The sequence below is a fragment of the Sorex araneus genome, chromosome 5, assembly GCF_027595985.1.
Source record: "Sorex araneus isolate mSorAra2 chromosome 5, mSorAra2.pri, whole genome shotgun sequence".
In the NCBI taxonomy this organism is placed as follows: Eukaryota; Metazoa; Chordata; class Mammalia; order Eulipotyphla; family Soricidae; genus Sorex; species Sorex araneus.
Genome location: NC_073306.1, coordinates 90284069 through 90305577, shown reverse-complemented (window position 1 = coordinate 90305577; position 21509 = coordinate 90284069). Strand labels below are relative to the sequence as shown.

Below are 21509 nucleotides of genomic sequence, written 5' to 3'. Positions count from 1 at the left end.
AAACGGAGCCTACTTCCCCCCCTTTAGGAAGGGAAACAGGGAGGCATCTCGCCTCTAGTTTCGCTCTTGGGTCTTTTTCCTAAGGGTTCCTGGGAGCTGGCCTGAAGACCCTTGAAGGGCTTCCGAAGCTCAGGGTCCACAACCCTGCCCTGAATTTTGTAAAAATTCCTTTCCTACCCTTTGCCACTGACTGGAGGGAGCCCCTGGCTAGGTCGCTCCCCTGTGCACTGGCCCTACAGAAGCTCCCCTGGGTGGGTGTCCTTAGTTGGGTGGGGTTAGTAGGGCCACATATTTTTTTGGAAGTGGGGAGGGAGGAGGCACCCTTGCCCACAGAACTCTGGGTGCTGGAGTCCTGCCCCCGGGCTCACCTCCCAGCACCCTCATTCTTGCATTGATCTCCCTGGGACACCCACGGGGCCGCGGGGGTGAGACAAGTCTTGCTGCTGCTTTTGGGGAGGGGGAGGGAGGCCCGAACCTGGGTTCACCCAAGCACAGGGCAGGGAGCAACCTTACTCCCGCAGTTCCACAGGAGGGAGGGCAGGAGGCTGGGGGGCGCCCTAGTAACCCGGGCGCCCAGCCCTGGCACCACCTCGCTGCGGGGCTGGCATGTGGGACTCGGGGGAAATCCACGCCATAAATGTCATTTCCACGGGCTCCGAGGCTCGCGTCCGCGTGGGGCGAGGCCGCTGCAGGGGCGGCCGTCGTCCCCCTCCCCCGCAGGGGGCGCTGTGGGCGAGCCCGCGCCCCGCACCGCGTCCCCGGGGAGGGGCCGCCGCGCCGCCTCCGCGCCGCACACCCGGAAGACGCGCCGGCCGCTGGGAGCGCGCCTGCCCGGCCCGGCCATGCAGCCCCTGGACGTGGGTCCGGCGCCCGCTGCCGCGGGGGAGCCCTGGCTGAGCCGCTGGCTGCGGAGAGGCAGCGGGATCCTGGCGCACCTGGTAGCTCTCGGCTTCACGGTCTTCCTGACGCTGCTGTCTCGGCCGGGAACCAGTGAGTGGGCCGCGGGGCGGGGCCGGAGGGCGGAGCCGGGAGGCTGGAGGGGCTGCGCCCCGGACTGCTGGGGCGCGGGGGGTGGGGGGGACGCTGAGCCGGGGGGCGGGGCCCGGGGTGGGGCTTTGGGGGCCGGGGCACTGCACGCCCGAGCCCACCCCGAGCGACCCCTGTCGGAGGGCAGCCGGGTTTGTGTTCGCCTTTGCCTTCTCGGTCGTTCACCTCCAGACCTCTTGGCAGCTAGCTCTGTACCGAATTCCTGGTTTCTGATTGGGGCTGGGGGCTGCGGGTACCCGCACCTGCCCCCTGTAGCCAGCCTGCTGGGGGCGGGGGGGGGGTAGAAACAGTGGTGCCCAGAGTCTGTTCTCTTTGATTCTTAGGTCGGTTCTCCTGGCACCCGGTATTCATGGCCTTGGCGGTGAGTTTGGGCTTCGCTCTGCAGCTGATTTGTTTGGATAGGCCCTAGGGAAGCGTCCGGCCTGCCAAAGACTCAGCCTTTCCAAGTCTTCAGGAGCTGGAGGGAGAGCCAGGCCCCCATCTTTCCTAGGATCTGTGGAATGGGGAAACCCGAGGGCAGGCTCTCTAGGTCACATCAGGAAGTGGAAGGGAGGAGGGGAGGCCTGGACGATTCCAGGGGCTGAAAGGAGGAAGTAAAGGAGTGCTTGATAGTTGCCCTCACCTCCCGGCACCCTTCCTCCCTGACCAGGAACTTTGATGTTCACTGTTCCCATTGGCCAGAAGCAGGAGCCACTGGAGGGAGCCAGGGGGGGCTGGGAAGCCAAGACAGGTCTGAATGAAGACTTCTGCCTGATGCTGATTCGGGCCCAAGGGATAGCACAGGGGGTAGGCACTTGCCTTGCATGTGGCTGACCCTGGCAAAGTTCTGTCCCTGACACCTCATAATTATCCCCAGAGCACAAAGCCAGGAGTGACACCTGAGCACAGAGCCAGGAATAAGCCCTGAGCACTGTCAGATGTGGCCTGGACAAAAAAAGAACCAAAAAAAAAAAAAAAGCACAAAATCCCAGTTGTGCCCAGAAATCCCGACCTTGCATCAGGTGGTGCTAGGGAGAGTTCTGTGGGCCTCAGTGTATCCCCACTGGGCTGTAGGAGTGCACTCCTTTTTCTCAGCCTCCAAGCTGGATGTGAGTTCATTGTCTTCTCCTCTGTCCACAGTTCTGCCTTTGCATGGCTGAGGCCATTCTCCTCTTCTCGCCTGAGCACTCTCTCTTCTTCTGCTGCTCCCGGAAGACCCGGGTCCGACTCCACTGGGTCGGCCAGGCCGTCACCATCCTCTGTGCAGCCCTGGGCCTAGGCTTCATCATCTCCAGCAGGACCCGCAGTGAGCTGCCCCACCTGGTGTCCTGGCACAGCTGGGCAGGGGCTGTGACACTGGTGGCCACGGCCGGGCAGGCACTGTGTGGGCTGTGCCTCCTCTGTCCCCGGGCGGCCAGGGTCTCAAAGGTGGCTCGCCTCAAGCTCTATCATCTGACCTGCGGACTGGTGGTCTACCTCCTGGCCACGGTCACAGTGCTCCTGGGCATGTACTCAGTGTGGTTCCAGGCCCAGATCAAAGGCACCGCCTGGTACCTGTGCCTAGCGCTGCCCCTCTACCCGGCGCTGGTAATCATGCACCAGATCTCTAGCTCCTACTTGCCAAGGAAGAAAACAGAAATGTGAATCCCTCCCACCTTCGAATCTAGGCATAACAAGGGCTTTGGACTTGACTGTCGCTACAGAGAAGCCCTGTGAGAAGGGGTAGGTTTATTAAGACGTCGTAACTGAGCCCGGGGCTACAGAAACCCAGACTCTTGGTGGAGAAGGGCTTGGTGGGTGAGATGGGAACTGGAACCGTGGTGGGGACGTGTGGAGTGTGGGCAGTTATGAGGAACTTGATGCCTCCTCTTTTGGTGGGAGATGGGGTGTGGGGTGGTGGTGGTGATGGGGTTGACCGTCACTTCTCCCTTGCATGCCTGAGGAACTGGGTTCCTGCAGCCTATGAGCAGCAGCTGTGTTTTTGACATCACTTTGCAGAAAGCAGTGTGACATCATGGAGCATCTCGGGGCCTTGTGTGGCATCGCAGCCCCCATAGGCACATCAGGACCCGAGCTCCCTTATCTGTCATCAGTGTTCCTGAAGCATCTCCAGCATGCAGCATTGGTCACACTGATGTCACAGAGTACCTCCCAGCTCTGAGCCACAGGCTGGACTGTGCTGGCAACTCAGGGTGTATTTCTCACATCCATGGGATAGTTGGTTCTACATCTCATGGGATAGTTGGTTCTGCCCTTCCAGGTGGCCTTCCAAGAGTCTGTACTGACTTGGCCACTGGCCTGGGGCACATGGGATCAGGCACAGTAGAAGAGATCCAGGTGAGGGTCTCCCAGCTGCTGGGCAGAGAAGGCACTAAGGTCACTTTAATGCTGTTAGGGGAGCAAAAGGGGATTTCCTTTGGCAGGCTGTGCCTGCTCCTGTCAGCCTAGCCCAGCTGAGAAGGCCCTTCAGCCGCCCCTCAGGAGCTGGGCACCAGGCTGCAGACAGGGCTCTGACCTCTGTCCCTGCCAGTGGCTGAACCACTAGAGCATCTCACGCTTCGTACTGCTTGGGGCTCAGCTTCTTTGTTTTCATTCTGATTTTGGGACCACATCTGACAGTGCTTACTCTTAGCTCTGCACTCAGGGATCACTCCTGGCAGCTCTCAAGGGGACCATCTAGGGTGCTGGGAATCAAACCCGGGTCGGTTGCTTTGCAAGGCAAGCTCCTTCCCTGCTGTATTACCTCTCTGGTGGGACTCAGCTTCTTGCCATAGTGTATCACCTCCAAGGAGCTACATTGTGTCCTTTATCATAAAATAAGGACCAGGGAAATGAACGAGTCTTCCTGATGCCCTTTCTCACCTTGTCAGCTCAATTTTCCTCACTTGTCATCTCTGTGGCCTGTGGGGGGCTGAGTTCAGTGCCAGCTGGCCAGTGGGGGCCAGGCCGTCTTTCCTGCAGACACCCTCCTTGTTCCAGAAGGCCAGTCATTCCCCAGACTGCCCTCTGGTGAGGGCTGGACGCCAGATGGTGAGCTGTGGTCTGTCTGGCAAGGACAGCAGACAACGACGAGCCAGGGAAAGTGGGTGTTGGGAGGCAGCTCAGGGGGAACCAAGTGAGGGGGGGGGAACCTGATGTCCTTTGGTGCAGGGGCTGTGCCCAGGAAGCCTCCCCGCAGAAGCAAAGGAGGTGGGCCTGCTTCCAGGCTTCAGAAACCGGAGCCCTGGGAGGGCCTCATTGAAGCTCCTTGGGTCTGATGGCATGTCCACGGGCCTCAGGGAGTGGGAGCTGCCAAAGGGGGCTCAGAGAGGGTCACTGTCCCCTTCCCTCACCCTGCTCGGGGAGCCCTGAGAGCCTGAGCTTGTGAGGGCAGGCCTGGGTTCTCTCAGCGGGGTTCCTGTCCCCACGGGGTGTATGTTGGGGGGAGGAGTCTCTGCCTGCCCCGCCCCCCAGGCTCCTGCCGAGGTGTCGCCGCCTCCCAGGTGGTGCGGGGGCTGGCGGGCGGGCAGGCGGGCTGACAGCCGGCAGTTTGCGGGGGCTGTGCCAGCTGATGTCTATTCCCAGCCCTCGGAGGAAGGGGGAAGTCATTTATATTCTGCAGGAGGCAGGCGCCCCAGCTGTCACCCCTCTGACCGCACAGGGCACCGGGCGGAGAGGCGGGCTTCCCGCGGGTCCCCTCTCAGCTGGTGCCAGGCAGCAGGGGCTGTCCTCCCCACCCCACCCCTACCGCGAGGGGGCTGGACAGATGGGAGGCCCCTTCCCTCCAGCGCCACCTGCCCTCTCATCTTGGGGCAGCAGCTGTACCCCCGTTGGACCTCAATGCCAGCACTGGGATCTTACTGGAGCTGGGATATGGGGGGCCTCGGGACCTGCATGCCTCCTGCTGTGTCCTTCCCCAACACCCTGGTTCACCCGCCCTGCCTGTGTCTCCTCAGCAAGCAGGCAGAGGTGGAGGGGCTGGGCGGGGAACAAAAGCTGTCCCTTTGCCCTTGTCTGGTAGTTAGGGCACACTGCCTGTTTTGCCTTAAAAAAAAAAAAAACCAAACAAATCCAGGATGCTCACATTAAAAAAAAAAAGGTCATTTGCACAAATTTGCATATCAGACTCACTAATTCTTGATTCCAAGTATGATTTGATTCAGACTCAACCTTGAGGCTATTAGAAATAGAGCCGGCTTTTGTATCCAGACCCAAACGGTGCAAGGATGATGTGCTGGGTTCAGATTCCCACCCCCCTCTTCAGCCGCCCCCTTTCCTAGAGCCACCACGGGCGCAGTATAGGCAGACAGTATCCGAGGGCCTGGGGGCAAGCTTCCTGCCCTGTCCTCCCCCCTTCCCAGGGCAGACCCCTCCAACACTGGCCAGTCCCTTCTCATTGGCCCCACCCTTCCACCCCCTCCCCCCCCCCATTGCTGGGATGGGCCTTGTTTTTCAAACCTCACTGTGGGAGATCCAGGCATCCTCCTGAGCCAGCTGGCTGCAGCGCCAAGGCCTGTTCCCGGTTAATAATAATCATTAGCTGAGCAGTGCCGGGCCTTTCAGCTGTAGATCTCTAAGCACTAGCTGGCTGACTCAGCCAGCTCTCACCTTCCCCCTCTCCCAGGGCTGTCTGGTGTCACTGAGCATCACCCCACAGGGAAGTGCTCTGGGAGGAGCAGTGGGACTGCAGCGAGTGACTGCAGTTCCTCTCCAGCTTTGTGCCTGGCATGGGGCTAGATGGGAAAGACTCTGCCTGCTCCGGGGATTGGCGGAGCACAGGCCACAGCTGCTGACATGACCCACTGGTGACCCCGCCCCTCCAGAGGCACCCCTGGGCCTCAAGGCCCTACTGTAGCAATTCAGGAGCTGTAGCAGGCTTAGCGGGCAGAGTCTTGGGTGGGTTCTGGCTGCCCTGTGTGGTGGGCAGAAAAAGAACATGCCTTAAGACATGGGAAGTTGGGCAGGAGAGATAGGACAGTGGGTAGGGCGCTAACCTTGCGTGCAGCTGACCTGGCATCCCATATGGTCCCCCGAACACTGCCAGGAGTGATCCCTGAGCACAGCTGGGTGTGTCCCCCCCAAAAAAAATAAATGTGGAAAGCAAGCACTTTGACCTGGGAACTAGGAAATCAGGGTCTCCTCAGGACTCTTCCTCGTACCCCTCCACCCCTGGTATTTACAGGGGCAAACCATGTACTCCCGGGGATCTTGTGAGGACTGGATCACCACACACACGGACTCAGTCACTCAGACGCTGATGCCAGTGCACGAATGTCATTGGGGCTGTAGCCCTGCTCCTGGCTCTTGGCCCCTTGCCCCACCTCCAGCCAGGCTGTGCAGCTCCCTCTTGCTCTTGGGAGGGGAGCTGGTTCGTTCCCAGGTCTCACAGAGGCTGTGTTGGGGGAGTCCGTAGCATCTCTTAGCTGCCAGTGCAGCTGTCATCCCAGAAATGCCCAGATGCAGGAGGCTTTCCACTGAGGGACTGCAGCAAAGATGACAAGTTTGGCAAGTTTGTGGGAAGTGGTGGTCACAGCCTCTCTAACCCTCTGCTGCCTGACTGCTCTTCACAAGGTGGGCAATGAGAAGCATAGGTAAGGGCTGTGGTCCTGCCACCCTGTCCCTCGGTCCCTCTGTGACAACCAGTGCAGAGCTGCAGCACGCTCACTGGCTTCTTTTTCCAGAGTCCTATCATCAGAACCTGCTCTTGGGGGGCTAGGGACTTGGTACAGGAGTCAGGGCACATGCCTTGCAACCGATGGAAATTACCCTCGTTCGATCCCTAGCACAATGTGGTCCTCCCAAGCATCTCTGGGTATAGCTCCCTGGTCACAGTTGCAGTGGCCTGGGTAGCCCTGGGCACTTTGTCCTTGGCCCTCACTCTGAAATCCCCCACACAGCTGCTGAGACTCACTGGGATGTCTGTGGTCACTCTGAGCACTGCTTGGGCAGCCCCCTCCTGGGAAAAAAATTATTGGCACACACCTAACCCTTGGCTCAGCCATGGAAGACTGCCATAGGCAGGGAGGAGAAGGCTACTTTTCACCCCATGTCTGAGGACACAGCGGCCCGTCCTCCTGCAGTGGACACCTAGGCGAGGCAGCAACAGCAAAGGCTCTGGGACTTCTGGCTCCTTTTCTGTTCGAATTGTTTCATTCCGTCCTGGGATCCAGGAACAGAAGAACCAGACGCCGTTTGCACAGCCCCGCCAGGTCTCCCCAGCATGTGCCTGAGAGGCCAGCCAGGCACTGGCTGCAGTCCAGCCTTCTCAGTGCCCTGCCAGACTATAAGCAGATGCAGGCCGCCTTACGCAGGCCTGCCTGCCCCTGCCCCACCCCCCTCAGGGGGTCCAAGAATAGAAGCCCCGGTTTGGAATCCGCCTGCAGTCATCGGAATCTCCCAGATGATTCTTTAACCTGCCAGAAGCAGAGAATGTCTGGACTTAAGACCACATATCTATGTAGACATGGGACGGCCTCTAGCCTCCTACTTCGTTCCCACTCTGTGTGGCACTTCCTGAGGGTCCCCCAGCCTCCGCTCAGACCCACACCAACAGCAAACGGTGGCCAAGTGTGGGGGCTGGGCATGGGGCAGCAACTCCCCTCCCTGTGTGCATTGGACACATAGATGTGCGGCCCCGCCTAAGTTTGAGGTCAGTGCTGGAGAGTCCTGGACAGTGCTCTGCAGGTTCCATACTCTGGCACACTGGCAGTTGCTTTCTCTGGCATGGTTCCATGCCCTCAGGGGTTCCGGGGCAGTAGCCAGATGGACTAGACTGGAAGGCCTAGTGGGGCCTCCCTAGTGGGAGCGGGAGTATGGCTTACCTATGATCTTTACCAGTTTCTATCACAGTAGCTTTAGCTTTCCTCTCTCAAGGCCAGGAGAGGAAGCAGCCAGCAGGGGCTTGCTGTGGCCAGACCACAAAAGCCAACCTTCCTAGGCATGGGCTGAGCCTTCCCTGCTATGTGGAGAGGAAAAATGCAGCTTCCCCTGCTGACTTTCTGAAAGACAGGAGAAGTGGAACAAGAATTGCATTTGCTGAAAGGAAAGAAGTTAAGAGATGCGGTGGTGGGGACAGAGCAATAGTACTGTTGGGAGGGCTTTGCCTTGCACATAGCCAACCCAGGTTTAATTCCTGGCATCCCATATGGTCCCCGTGAAATGCTCGGAGTAATTCCTGAGTACAGAGCCAGGAGTAACCTCAGCATTGCCAGGTGTGACCCAAAAAGCCAAATAAAAAAAAAGAGATGAGGTGGGAGATGGACCCACCTGGCCCCTGGACTTTCAGCTCCTGTCCTAAAAGCAGTTGTTGGAAGGACCTTCTCCACCCCCCTGAATTCAGCAGGCCAAAGGCTTCAAGACAGCAGGCAAAACTGCAGAGTTTAGCTCACTATCTAGGGAACTGCGGGGTGGGAGGGCTGGGGGCAGGGAGGGCAGGCAAAAGAGAAGTGGCCATACGTTTCGATGGGATGGAGGGTGGGGGAACAGAATGTTGCAGGTTTGGAAACTAGGTCAGGGTCTAAGATTTGGTACTGGTTTGGACTGGAGCGATAGTACAGCCAGTAGGGCATATGCCTTCCACACAGCTGACCCAGGTTTGATGCCCGGCACCCCATCTGGTTCCCCAAGCACCGCCAGGCGCAATTCCTGAATGCAGAGCCAGAAGTAAACCCTGAGCATTGCCAGGTGTGACCCCTCCCCACCAAAAAAAAGAAAAAAAAACTTAAAAAAATAGAAGATTCGGTACTGGTTAAAAGAGAGAATTGCGTCCTCTTCTTGGCCCTTTCTCTTTACCAGCTTCATCTGCTTAGGCAAACTGTCAGCCAGAGCAAAAATGCTTTAAGGAGATGAGCAAACACTACATAAATGTCCATTATGGGGGTGTCCTGGCAACAGCCCATCATTTCATTGACTGCCAAGGTTGCTTTACCCAGTACAGCTGGCTGTGAGGTGTCTAACCTCACCACATTTGTCCCAAGTCTAAGAGACAACTTTCCAGACGAGGGAAAAGTTGGACCACAAGCCCTTTGATCAAAGATTTACCAATGTAAGCAATTAGGCAATGCCTCAAATTCCAATTCTTTTCATTTGATTCTCAGACCCAGTTCCACCCCCAACTTTTGAAGTCCACCATGACAGCCCCCTTCCAGAAGTACTGAGAGAGTAGCCAAAGAATTTCCAAGTTCAGAGTTTAATGGAATCCATCCAATTCCTGGCAGGCTCTAGCAAGAAAATGGGAATTGCATGTCTCTCTGTCCTACATAATCCAGAGGACACATCAACTTGTCAGTGAATAGTAACCTGCTGGTTAGGTGACTAGATACCCTGGGCCAAACTAAGATGGTTACCACTTAGAACATGAAAATGTACTGGTCATTGAAATATTGTGAAAGTGAGCTGACTGCCACTTCTTTTTAACCCAGTCCATGCATTTTCCCCAAGTGCAATTAATAGGTATGATGTGAACTTTTAAGAGAACTCATGGGGTGCTTTAGATTGGGGTGACCTACTCCCCAGGGATTCAGGAAACCAGTATTTCCTGAAAAAAAAAAAAACCAACAATATTTCCTGGCTCCAGCTCTGAGATGAAGAATTTTTTTCAATACTTCTAAAGTGTCAGGGACATTTCCTTTAAGAATCTACCCAAGGGTCGGAGAGATAGTACAGGGTTAAGGTGTTTGTCTTTCATATGGCTGAGGAGTGCAATCCCCAGCCCCCTCCACCTCCCCAAGAATGACCCCTGCATGATGCCAAGTGTTGCCCAACATCACCACCCCACCCAAAAGAGGGGGTATAAAACAAAAACCGACCAGTTAGATGGCAAACAATGACCCATAGGCCAAAATGAGCGCACCGGGGCTGAAGCGATAGCACAGCAGGTAGGGCATTTGCTTTGCATGTAGAGGACCCAGATTTAATTTCCAGCATCTCTTATGGTCCTCAGAGCACTGCCAGGAGTAATTCCTGAGTGCAGACCTAGGAATAACCCCTGTGCATCGCCTGATATGACCCAAAAAAGAAAAAAAAAGAAATGAACCCACAGCTTGGTTTTGTGTAGTTTGTGAGCTAATAAGAGCATTTACATTTTTAAATAGTTGAAACAACTCAAAAGCCTAGTTAAAATGACATGAAATTCAAGAGTCCATGTCTGTAATCAAGTCTGAATGGAATGGAGCCACACTAATGTGTTTATGTACTGTCTGTAGCAGCTTCTCACCCGGGCCCAGTTGAGTAGACACTATGGCCTCAAAAGGCTAGTCTTTGCTATCTGGCTCATTACAGGGATAAAAAAAAAAAAAAAAGCTGTTTTAGTGCCAAGATGTAGAATCTTCACATCCCCTTAGAACTGCATTCTCTCCCCAAATATGCCACACCCTTCTGAGGCACAATGAACCCCACCCACACACTGCAAAGAGAAATAAACTAAAGAAACCAGTCACAGACTATGCTAGAACAGAGACTCAAGCCAGGTTTAATGATCATTGTCTGGTTTCCAGAGCCTGGAAGCTCCAAAGATTGGCCAGCCTGGGGACACACAGTGGGAGGCATGGGGGGCCAGGGGGTCCCAGACTCTGGAGACGGTGCCACAGGATTACAGGGGAGCACAGAGGTGAGAACACACAGGAAACTGGACTCGGCTCAGCTCACCCTGGCAGGACCCCCTCAGCCAAGAAGGGCCGTAAATATAAGCAAAGAGAAAAGGTGATGAAGACTCACAGGCTATGAAGCCCTGTCATGCCCAGGGAACCAGTTTCCCGCAAGGCTGGGCTGGTTATGGGGGTGCCCACTCAGCCTTTCCTTGGAATTGGCTGGAGGCTTCTGAGACCGGATTCCAGCCCACTGGTGTCTGCCGAGAACCCAGTCCCCCAACAGTTTTGTCAACTGAAACCACGACCCACACAGCGCCCACTCTCACCCGGGCAGGGCAGACAGAGACAGTCTCTTCCGAGGGGCTGTGGGTGGGCAGTTGGGAGGCCGGGCACCTCAAGGCTTTCTCTCACTTTCTGAGATGAAAAAGATGGTCTACTGGCTCAGGAGTTCTAGAATGTCCCCAGCCCTCACTGACACCGTCAGCCCTTCAGAGTGTGGTCCTCCAGGGCCCAGCAGAGAGGCTGCAGTGTGGAGCCACTCAGGTTCCCTGAGAGTCTGAGGAGAGGGGTCTCTGTACACTGCTGCTCTGACCACTGAAGCCCCAGAACCCTGGAATAAAACCCCCGCGGTTCATGTCGGAAGAGCGGCTTGAGCGCTATGGACTCTGCCAGTTCCCTGCTGGGCCCGTCAGTGACCTAGTTCTACACTCATTTCTTCAGCCTTGGGTCCAAGGCAGGTTTCTGAGGGGCCTGAAGGTTTCTCCTTACACCAGGGGCCCTGCAGGGGTTCTTGGCCTGTACGGCTAACTCCAGCCTTTGCAAAGAAGTTGTTTGGGCCACAAAGGTGAAGCATTAGGGAGTTCAGAATCAAAAACACAAGAGTGTGGGAGGGAGAAGGAAACAGCTGTGTTATAGTGGGGGAGCCTGGCGTGGTCACTGTCTCTCCTACAGGGAAGAAACTCACGGGTCTAAAGTTGCACACAGGGAAAGGCCATTTTGCACGGTGAGCATCAGCAGGGACAGGACGCAGGGTCCCAAGGGAAGCAGGTGCAGGTGTGCACGCACACCTGTGAGCATGCATGGGGGAGCACAGGAGCCTGTCGCAGCCCAGCCCCACATGGGCAGCTCCCTCACGGAGGCCAGCGCCCATCTCCCTACCACTCCTAACGGCAGTGGGGGTCAGGCCCTCCCAGCCCACATCTGCACCCACAGGAAAGTGACACTTGCTGGAACCTAAAGAAAAGATGAGGAAACAAGACAATCTGGACAACCTCAAACAGACAGGGGGAGGGGAGGCTGCATCAGAGAAGGCTTTCACCTTTGCCCTGCCCCGCCAGAGCTCCAAGGGACCATCCCCTGGGGCCTGTAGGACAGAGGGAGCTGTGACCCTGCTCCCCGAATTCCTTGATTCCATGGGCCATCCACCAGGCCATCCTCTGCCTTCACCACCGGAACATGGAATGCCAGACGTGGCCTCTGCTGAGGGACAGCATGGACGGATGTTGTTCTCGTGTCCTCATATCTCTAGATGAGCGCCAAGTGGACCACGAGGAGAGGACAGAACCCAATCACCCTCCTAACTGTTGTGGGCAGGGAGGGCGAGATGGCTCCACCCCAACCCTCTGGTGACAGTGACTGTGACCAGCCAAGCCCGTCTAACCCAGCAGGTGCCAGGCTTTTCAGCATCTCCTACCTTTGCAGGGCAGCAGATGAGGCAAAACTGCAAACCCCACCTAAGCGAACCCCACCTGAGCATGATAAGGAGATCGGGGAGAGAGCAGACCCAGAAAATCAGGCCAGTCTAGCTGGGTGCTAGATAATGGAGGCAGTGGCCTCTGCAGCTGCCCCTCCTGGTGGGAAGTGTCCTCACCCTTCACATCTGGGGCAAGTGGCCCCAATCCCTTTGCCTTCAGTGGTCGCACCTTGCTCTGACACAATGGCCACTGGCCATGGGTGTCAGCAGTCAGAGAACTGGTCTACCTGGGGTTTGCTCCCCACCTACCCATCTTTGTTCCGGGATGCTGAATCCCCTCCCCATTTCACACTGTCACCCTCAGTACCGTTGGCCCCTGGGCCCAGGCCCAGAGGCCTCGACATCTCACATTGCTGTCACATCTGACTGCCAACAGGCCAGGCTCCCGCCCAGATTCCCCAGGGCCCACCGGGAACAGGGAAGCAGCAGAAGGAAGATTCACCCCTTCTGTGGGGAGCGTTTCTGACTGAGATGCACCCTTCCCGGCTCCCTGACTCAGTTTCCCACAGGTTTCCATTTCCTCAGCTGTGCCATGTGACTTCCTGGCCACAGAAGATTCACTGTAGCTTCTCCTGGGTGTGGCAAGCTCTAACACACGCAACAGCACAGGTGTGGGTGGGCCAAGACAGAAGCAAAAAAAAAAAAGTGTTCCCCCCCCCCCAAAGATGGTTTTCTCCAAAGGAGCTAAGGATGACCCTGACAAAGTTGAGGGAATCTGCTCTTCCTCCCAGCCCTTCCTCTCTCCTCCCCAGCACAGACGCCACCTCTTGGAGCCAGGCCTTGGGGAAGGTGCAGCAGGCACCTGACACTCAGCCACCCACCTCTGAAAACTTGGGCAGCCACACCCGGGCTGGGGTCTTGCCTGTGGTCGTACCCACGACCCATTCCCTCGAGGTCAGGGGGAACCCACCCATCTGGGAGCAGCCCGCCCTCTCTTCTATCCCTTCAGAGCCTTCCGGGGTGCATTACCTCTCCAGGGGCACAATCTCCCCACCAACCCGTCCTGCTCACACCACGATGGGTGTATCAGAGAAGACTGAGCTGACGGACTCGGGATCCGACAGCCGCCGCTGACCCTTGCCGACTGCCTCGGGCACTGGCAGGGTGTTGCCTGGCTTGAGCTTGCCATTCTGACCCTGGCCAGGTCCAGCGGGCTCCAGGAAGGCCACCCGCCGGTCAAAACCGTCGTCCTTGTCCTCACCAGCTACGGGCTCATGATTGGGTGTGGTGCTGAGCATGGAGGAGCTGAGGCTATCCCCTTGGTGGCTGGATGGCTTCTCCACGCCCCGGCACCAGCAGCGGCAAGGGGTGAGGTACAGGTAGATGAGGACCAGGACCACGCTGAGGATACAGCCCACCAGGGTGGTGTAGGCCGTGTTGAAGGTGTCATGGTGCCCGTGCAGGGTGAAGTTGTACACCTTCAGCTCCACGGACAGAGTCTCATTGAAAGCCTCCCCCATGGCATGGCAGGTATACACGCCCGAGTCCTCCACCTGCACCTGCCGAAAGTGAAGGCTGCCATCCTTGGACACCGTCACGGAACCGTTAGCCGCCTCGTCCAGCACCCGCTGGCTGTTCGGGGCGACCCACACCTTGGTCATCCCCTGCTGCTTGGTGTCGCACTTGATGATCAGGTTGTCGCCCAGATGGGCCTCCCAGGCGCGTTCCTTGTACTCGCTGCAGTTGAGGAAGCCCAGGTTGAAGACGTTGTGGCGCATCTTGAACTTCATGCAGTAGAGATCCTCCTGGAAGTCAAGCACGGAGCTCAGCTGCCGGTACTGCCAGTGGGAAAAGAGCTGGTAGAGCTCACAGTCGCAGTTCAGGGGGTTGTTGTGTAGGTACAGCCCATTCTTGATCCAGGCGGGCAGCTTCTGCAGGTCGGACAGGGGTAAGAAGTTGAGCTTGTTGGAGGAGAGATCCAGGAGGGTGAGCTTGGGGAGCTTGGCGCCTTCCTTGACCAGCTCCAGAGGGAAGCGCGTGATCTGGTTCTGGCTCAAGTAGAGTTTCTGCAATTGGCCCATGTCATCGAAGGCGCAGCGGTCCACGGCCATGATGTGGTTATTGTAGAGCAGCAGCACCTCCAGGGCCTGCAGCTCGCTGAACAGGAACTCATCCAGCGACCGCAGCTGGTTGGAGGACAGGTCCAGGTAACGGAGGTTGGGGACGGGGGAAAAGGCCTCGGAGGAGATGAAGTACAGGTGGTTGTGGCTCAGCAGCAGGGAGTGCAGGTGGGTGAGGCGCGTCGGGGTCCACTCGGCCCGCAAGCGGCTCAGGTTGTTGTGGCTGAGGTCCAGGAGCGCGGTGTAGCTGGGCAAGGAGTGGGGGACGTTGGGCAGCTGCTGCTTGGAGCAGCTGAGGATGTTGCTGGCGCACAGGCAGGCAGCAGGACAGCTCACCCCAGGCCGGCCAGCTCTGACCACTTCCAAGAGCAGCAGGAACCAGGAGGGCAGCAGGAGCCAGAGGCCTCGCAGGTGGCGGCGCTGGGGTTGCATAGTGTCACCGGGGATGACCAGGAAGGCCACGGGGGAGAGCCGCAGGAAGTCACGCAGGCATGCTCTGGTGGGGGACAGCGGGGGAGAAGGGCGGGTCACTACAGGCTGGAGGGAGAGGCCACGGGCGGGGCGGTGGGTCTCCCGGCTCCTCCTGCACCACCCCCAGCTCTCTTTCGTCCCCTGGGGCTAGGAGAGAAAGGCACCGCGCACGCCAAGGGCTCCGAGTACTGGGGCCCTGGAGAGCGGGCGCGAGGCCCCGCAGGGGTGGACACCGGGGGTCCGGCCGCGGTCGGCTACGGGGGGGCAGGCGCGGGGAGATGGGCGGGGTCTGGAGGCGGGGTCTCCGGGGAGGAGCCGCGGGAAGGTCACCGGGGCACCCCGGCCGGCCCGGGAGCATCCTGTGAGGCTCAAGGGTCCCCGGGGCCTGTCGGGGCGTGCCCCTCCCTCCCCCGGGCCTCTAGTCACTGCACCTGCTCGGCGAGGATGCGTCTCAGCCCATGGCCGCTGCGGGAGCTCCGTCGCGGCCTGGCCCAGCAGCGGCGCCTCATGGGCCGGCCTGTCGCGGCGCCTGCCGGCCGCCGGGGCCCGCGCCGGGCACCATCGCCTCCTCCCGGGGGCCCCCAGCGCGCTGCGCCCTCCTCGGCCGCCGCCTCCGCTGCAGGATCCGGCCTCGCGGGGAGCCGTGCGGGGCGCGGGAGGCCGCGAGCCGAGCGCCGGGAGCGGCGTGGGGGCAGGAGCACCGCGCGCGCGCCCGTCGGAGCCTCGGGACGCGCGCGCGCGGGGGTGGGGCGGGCGCACGTGCGCGGGTTGGGGGATCGCCGCGCACCCTGCCGGCCCCACGGCCGCCCCCGCCGCGCGCACCCCGAGCCCAGCCGCGCCTCCCCGCGTCCCGACCCCAGCCCCAGACGCCGCCCGGCCCCCCGCTACCTGCAAAAACACTCCCGGGAAAAGTAGGTCAAACTGAACGGGAATTCGCTGAAACTGACTCCGGGGCAAGGAGCCTTTTAATTTTACAAATTAAAGCGAATCGGGCTCGGCTCCCGCGTGTCAGTGTTGGCGGGAAATTCATCAATCACGCTGGGAGGTGCCCCCTCCCCCCTCTTTCTCTCTCTCTGAGTTGGGGTGCCTCTCTCAGAGGACTGTAAGATCCGAATATTTGCGGAAAGTCTTAAAAAAATTAAAAACCGTGCCGAGAGAGCACAGCATTGGGGAAGGCACTTGCCTTGCAGGCCGCAAACCCGACCCGGGTTCCATCCCGTATGGTCCCCGGGCCCGGCCAGGAGTGAGTTCTGAGTGCAGAACCAAGACGAAGCCCTGAGCACCGTTGAGTGTGGCCCCCAAACACGAAACATAAAATTTCAGTCTTGGATCTACAGTGCTTAGGGCAGCAGTTAAGTATTCACTGCGTACAACTCAGCTGGGTGGGGATGGGGGTCTTGGTGCATAGTTGGTGCATGGGCAGGATCCCTCGCTACAGTCTTCTCCCAGCTGCCTCTCCTTTCCTGGCCTCTGCTTTTCTCCTCCAAACCCTTCCCAGCCTGAGGGACCTTGTTCATCCCCTAGACTTCAACACCTGCCTACTTTCCTAACCCACTCCCTCTCATCCCCCGTGCAGAGTAATTCCATACTGGCTTGTCACCTAATCCCCAAGATGAGGATAGTGTGTGTCTCCTTAGGGTCACCCCCACCTCTGCCAACACCCAGGAGCTGTTACCCACTGCTGGCGGTGGAAAATGTGGGTCTGGGTGGGGTGTGAAAAGAGGGGAGATTGCACAGTTTCTGACTTTAATTTTGAGACAGTAGATCCTGGGGAACAAATTACATTTTTATTCTTTCTAGTCTCTTACAACATCAAGAGCAAGGCTGAAATTAATATCTCAATACATTAGCCTGCTAAGAGTTTGAAAAAGAATTTATATCTGTCACACGTTTTACTATGAATTTAAGTCAGCATTTTATCACCTTGAAGAGTGCTGGCATGTGAGTGTACAAAAGCCTTTTCAGGTATCGGGAACAAAGTGGGGAGGGTATGCAGGGCGTGGAAACCCCCAGGCCACCTTATTCTCTATTGCCAGTTCTCTGCGGCCACATAACAATTGTCCCCCAAACTCAGTGGCTCACTGGAACAGACAAGAATTGTCTTTAACTGTTTCTGTTGGCCAGAGCTACAGAGCGGTGGGGCAGGTAATTCTGGCTGGAGGCTCCCACACAGCTGCCTCAGTGGATGGCTTGACTGGGGCTGGAGAATCCTTCGGCAGCAGCTTGGCTTCCTCCTGTGTCAGCAGGACTGGCTGTCAGCAGGAGACCTGGGCTCCTCTCCCCAGAGACTTCCTTTCATGGAGGACTGCTTGAGTCTCCTCCCGTCATGGTGGCTGGCCTCCCTCAGCCAAGCGAGGCCCAGACTGAAGACACTGCAGCTCTCAAGGTCACACCTGTCCCCTCCACCTTAGTCACATAGACCCATACTGGCTTAGTAGGGAAGGTGGTGACAGAAAGAGGAGCAGGAGGAGGTAGTCCCCAGGGGTAAGCTTCCAGGCTGGCTGTCACACAGGTCATCTCCGTAATCACATGTTTCTCTAGTTTTGAAAACTTTTTGTTTTTTGGATTTTTTTTTTTTTTGCTTTTTGGGTCACACCTGGCGATGCACAGGGGTTACTCCTAGCTCTGCACTCAGGAATTACTCCTGGCGGTGCTCAGGGGACCATATGGGATGCTGGGAATCGAACCCGGGTCAGCCGCTTGCAAGGCAAACACCCTACCCGCTGTGCTATCGCTCCAGCCCCTAGTTTTGAAAACATTTTAAGAATCCATATAAGTAGGGAAAAAAAAGAATACATAAAAGTAGAGAAAATAGTCCAATGAACTCTCTCCCGTGAATTCTGCACCCACAGTCGATTATCAAAGGAACGGCACATTTTACTTTGTACAAGTAGCCCTGAGGAAGCCACACGCTTCCCACCCCACCTGCCACCACTATGGCTTAGATGAAGCATCCAGCCTCTCTCTTGCTCTTTCCCATTTCTTTGATTATTAGAGGACAGAGGAGAGATAGATTCAAAGAAAGAAGAAACCCTCTTCTAGCTGACATGTCATAACTGTAAGTATCTGAAGTGTGAAGAAGTTATTATGGTTACGTGTCCTTAGCTGATTCTCCCTTTATAAAATGCTCACCAGAGAAATAACTCATTACTTTGCATTCAGGAACACCAGATTCTATCCCCAGCTATGAGCCCGGGCTGTGTGGAACACCCCTCCACCCCCCAACAAACACCAGCTCACCCTGCAGTGGTCATACTGTCCCCAAATGCATGCCATCATCTCGGGATGTGTTAACAAGCAAATTCTGAATTAGGAGGTTCAGGGGGGGGCCTGAAATTCTGAATTTGGTAAGTGGGGGTGCCAGGGCCAGGACCTGTTACTTTGTGCCATGTGCTCTGCCACCAACTACACTCCTGGTTCTGCATGTCTAACATGCTGGCAGAGCAATGCAGGCTCGAACAGTCCTCAGGGCAGGCTTAGAGAAGCAGGGGTCTGGCCATGCTCTCAACCCTTAGCCCTAGTTTTGATGAATTGAAATTAAATAATATTATAGTTTACTTCCTAGGTTTCTCTAGCTACATTTCAAACACTCAGCTGCTACAAAAGTGCCTTTGAATAGGTAGTCTATTGAATAGGGTCGTGAAAGCTCCATTGCATGGTTCTGATCCGGGGAATGAGCTCATGATAACTTTCCCATAGTTGCTTTCTAGATCTGAACAACCATTGGAACAAAATCCACAACAAAAAGAGAATCTTGGCGGGATAAACAGTGACCGGTTATTTCTAGTAGGCATTTATTTTCTTTTGCTGGAATGGATTGACTCAGTGTTCCTAAATATATTCTGAAAGGCGGCTTTGGTTAGTTCATCATTTTTTTGGGGGGGTGGGGTGATGCTCAAGGGTTACCCCTGGCAGTGCTCAGTGAGCCGTATGTGATGCAAGTCAAATCCGCTCCACATTGTACTGTCTCTCTGGCCCCAAGTCTTTACTATTAAGATGTTTTCCCAGGGCTGGAGTGATAGCATAGTGGGTAGGGCATTTCCCTTGCATGTGGCTGACCCGGGGTTTGATCCTCATCATCCCCTATAGTCCCCTGAGCACCACTAAGAGTAATTCCTGAGTGCAGAGCCAGTAGTAAGCCCTGAATGTCGCCGGGTGTAACCCCCACCTCAAAAAAAAAAGCCAAAAAACAAAGCAAAGCAAGAAAAAGAATGTTTTCCCTCCTTTTAGGAGCTGGGAAAATATCTCAGGAAGCCCCAGTTTGATCCCCAGTACTGTGTGCCCCCTGAGCACTGCCACCCACACCCGAGTGACCAGAATTTGGGGCCTCAGCATTGCTGCTCCACTGTAGTCTGGGAAATTCTAGCCCGGTTGGTTAAGTATTGCTGGGAGTGAAGTGGCCCCAGGCCCCAAGTTCTGCCTGGGGGCCCCTGCCCCTGCCATTGCCCACAAAGAACCTCCTCCTGCCCCAGCACCACATATGGTCCCCCCGAGCACTAACAGAAGTGACTCCTGAGCACTGAGCTGGGAGTAATCCCTGAGCACTGCCAGGTGTGACCCCAAACGCCCTCAAAAAAGAAAACCCTTATTCTTTTAAACCCCATGAGGCTGGCTCCCCTTTTAATTTTAGGTCAGTGTTGTTTTATTTTCTGGGCACATGTAGGCATTCCCTTCCATGATACCCTTTCAGGTTGTACATATGTCCTTAGGTGTAAGATGGTCATCTGCTCTTTGGTTTTTGGCCCTTCCCCATCAGACTAAGCTTCCTGAAAGCAGGGTCACCCTAAGCCTGGGTAATAGGCAGTCAGCATAACAGTATTGAATTAATTTGTTACTAATTGGAGTAAATTAGTATATTTTTAATATGTTAGTCTCAATGCCTGGTTTCAAAAGAAATAAGGATGGAGCACAGTGACTAGCTTTAGATAAATTAAATATGCTGGTTAATTGTACTTTGGATATTTCTTTGTTCTACTAAATCTACTTTGTTCTACTAAATCTGATTCTGTTAACTGGAAAATGGAATGTTCATTGCAGCACTAGTCACACTAGACAAGATCTAGAAACAACCCCAGTGTCTCAGACCAGCTGACTGGATAAAGAAACTTCGGCATATATACACAGTAAATATGAGTTGTTATAAGAAAGATGAAATGAAATTTGCTACATGTGTTGATCTGGAGAGTAGAATGCTGAGTGAAGTCAGAAGAGGGACAGACACAGAATGACTCTCATATTTGAGATATAAAGAAACAAAGTAAGAAAATAACAAATTCCCCAAAGCAACAGAAGCAGAATTGGTCTTCAGTAGGAAGCTTACCATGGGGAGATGGGCACCCTGGGGGTGGTGTAGCAGGGATTGTGCCATGCATGGATCCCTCTCTTTAATAAGGAAAGACCTGAGCTTACTTCGTGTTCTCTGTGGGGGATCAAATGAGTTAACAGTGGTGAAACTGCCTTACCACTTACCATTTTAAAATATTATCTTTTTAAATATTCCCCATGAGGGCCAGAATAATAGCTCCTAGGGGTAGAACACTTGCTTTTCACAGGGAAGGCCTGAGTTTGATCCCCAGCACTGGCAGGTCCCCTGGACTCAGGCTGAGTGCTGAGCTTCTGAGCAGTGCTGGGGGAGACCCCAAATACATGAAATAAAGTAAAACTGAAAAAAAAGTGAAACTAAAAAACAAACAAAAAAACCTCAACAACACACACACAAATAAAAATCTTTTGAGAGGGGCTGGAGCGATAGCACAGCGGGTAGGGCGTTTGCCTTGCACGCGGCCGACCCAGGTTCGATCCCCAGCATCCCATATGGTCCCCTGAGCACCGCCAGGAGTAACTCCTGAGTGCAAAGCCAGGAGTAACCCCTGTGCATCGCCGGGTGTGACCCAAAAAGAAAAAAAAAATCTTTTGAGAGTTAGATCCACTGAGAGAACATTTTTGTAGTGCCAAGTATTGAATTCAGATCCTCACACATGCAAGATAAATTCCCTGCTGCCACCTGTGGCCCCTAGCCCAGTCTTGGTATCAACATTGTACAGGTGGCCTTACATAATTGCATACCTTGCTCCCACATTCTAGGGCCTTCCTTGTCTGGAATACTTGTTCAGTGTGTGTGTGTGTGTGTGTGTGTGTGTGTGTGTGTGTGTGTGTGTGTGTGTGTGTGTGTGTGCGCGCGCGCTAATCTGACAGTGCTCAAGGTTTTCTCTTTTTGGGGGTGCTTTTTGGGTCACACCCAGCGATGCACAGGGGTTACTCCTGGCTCATGCACTCAGGAATTACTTCTGGCCATGCTCAGGGAGCCTTATGAAATGCTGGGAATTGAACTTGGGTTGGCTGCGTACAAGGCAAATGCCCTACCCGCTGTGCTATCACTCCAGCCCCAAGGCTTTCTCTTGTCTCTGCTCAAGGATCAATCCTAGGGGTGCTCAGGAGACTAAATACAGTGTCAGGAACTGAATCAGAACAGCTGCATGCAAGGCAAATCCTTATACTTAATATACCTAATCCTTATACTATCTATTCCTTTACTTATTTTTAAAATTTTTTATTGGGGCACCGTGACTTACAAAGTTATTCATGACTGCGTTTCAGACATACACCTGTTCCTTCAAAGTGTTCATTTCCTTC

The 21509-nt window shown here is 55.6% G+C and overlaps 2 protein-coding genes across 2 annotated transcripts; one reads left to right on the top strand and one right to left on the bottom strand.

Moving 5' to 3' along the window:
* The first annotated feature begins 419 nt into the window (after positions 1–419).
* Positions 420–9957, top strand: LOC101543438 (probable transmembrane reductase CYB561D1). Its single transcript, XM_004620054.2, has 3 exons — positions 420–990; positions 1371–1408; positions 2167–9957. Exons 1-3 carry the CDS (start codon positions 843–845, stop codon positions 2668–2670), a joined length of 690 nt encoding a protein of 229 aa, XP_004620111.1. The 5' UTR covers positions 420–842; the 3' UTR covers positions 2671–9957.
* Positions 9958–10451: 494 nt separating this feature from the next.
* AMIGO1 (adhesion molecule with Ig like domain 1) lies at positions 10452–15574 on the bottom strand. The gene is made up of 2 exons (XM_055137882.1): positions 15308–15574; positions 10452–14901 (listed from the first exon to the last, which is right to left on the bottom strand). The coding sequence occupies exon 2, from the start codon at positions 14835–14837 to the stop codon at positions 13353–13355; it is 1485 nt and encodes a 494-aa protein (XP_054993857.1). The 5' UTR covers positions 14838–14901; positions 15308–15574; the 3' UTR covers positions 10452–13352.
* Between the last annotated feature and the right edge of the window lie 5935 nt (positions 15575–21509).

What these genes read in the sequence shown, in the direction of transcription:
- LOC101543438 (XM_004620054.2), top strand. Translation starts at nt 843, where the DNA reads ATGCAGCCCCTGGACGTGGGTCCGGCGCCCGCTGCCGCGGGGGAGCCC. An exon ending in GCTGTCTCGGCCGGGAACCA is followed by an intron (nt 991 to 1,370) that starts GTGAGTGGGCCG and finishes TTTGATTCTTAG; the next exon opens with GTCGGTTCTCCTGGCACCCG. An exon ending in CGGTATTCATGGCCTTGGCG is followed by an intron (nt 1,409 to 2,166) that starts GTGAGTTTGGGC and finishes CTCTGTCCACAG; the next exon opens with TTCTGCCTTTGCATGGCTGA.
- AMIGO1 (XM_055137882.1), bottom strand. Translation starts at nt 14,837, where the DNA reads ATGCAACCCCAGCGCCGCCACCTGCGAGGCCTCTGGCTCCTGCTGCCC.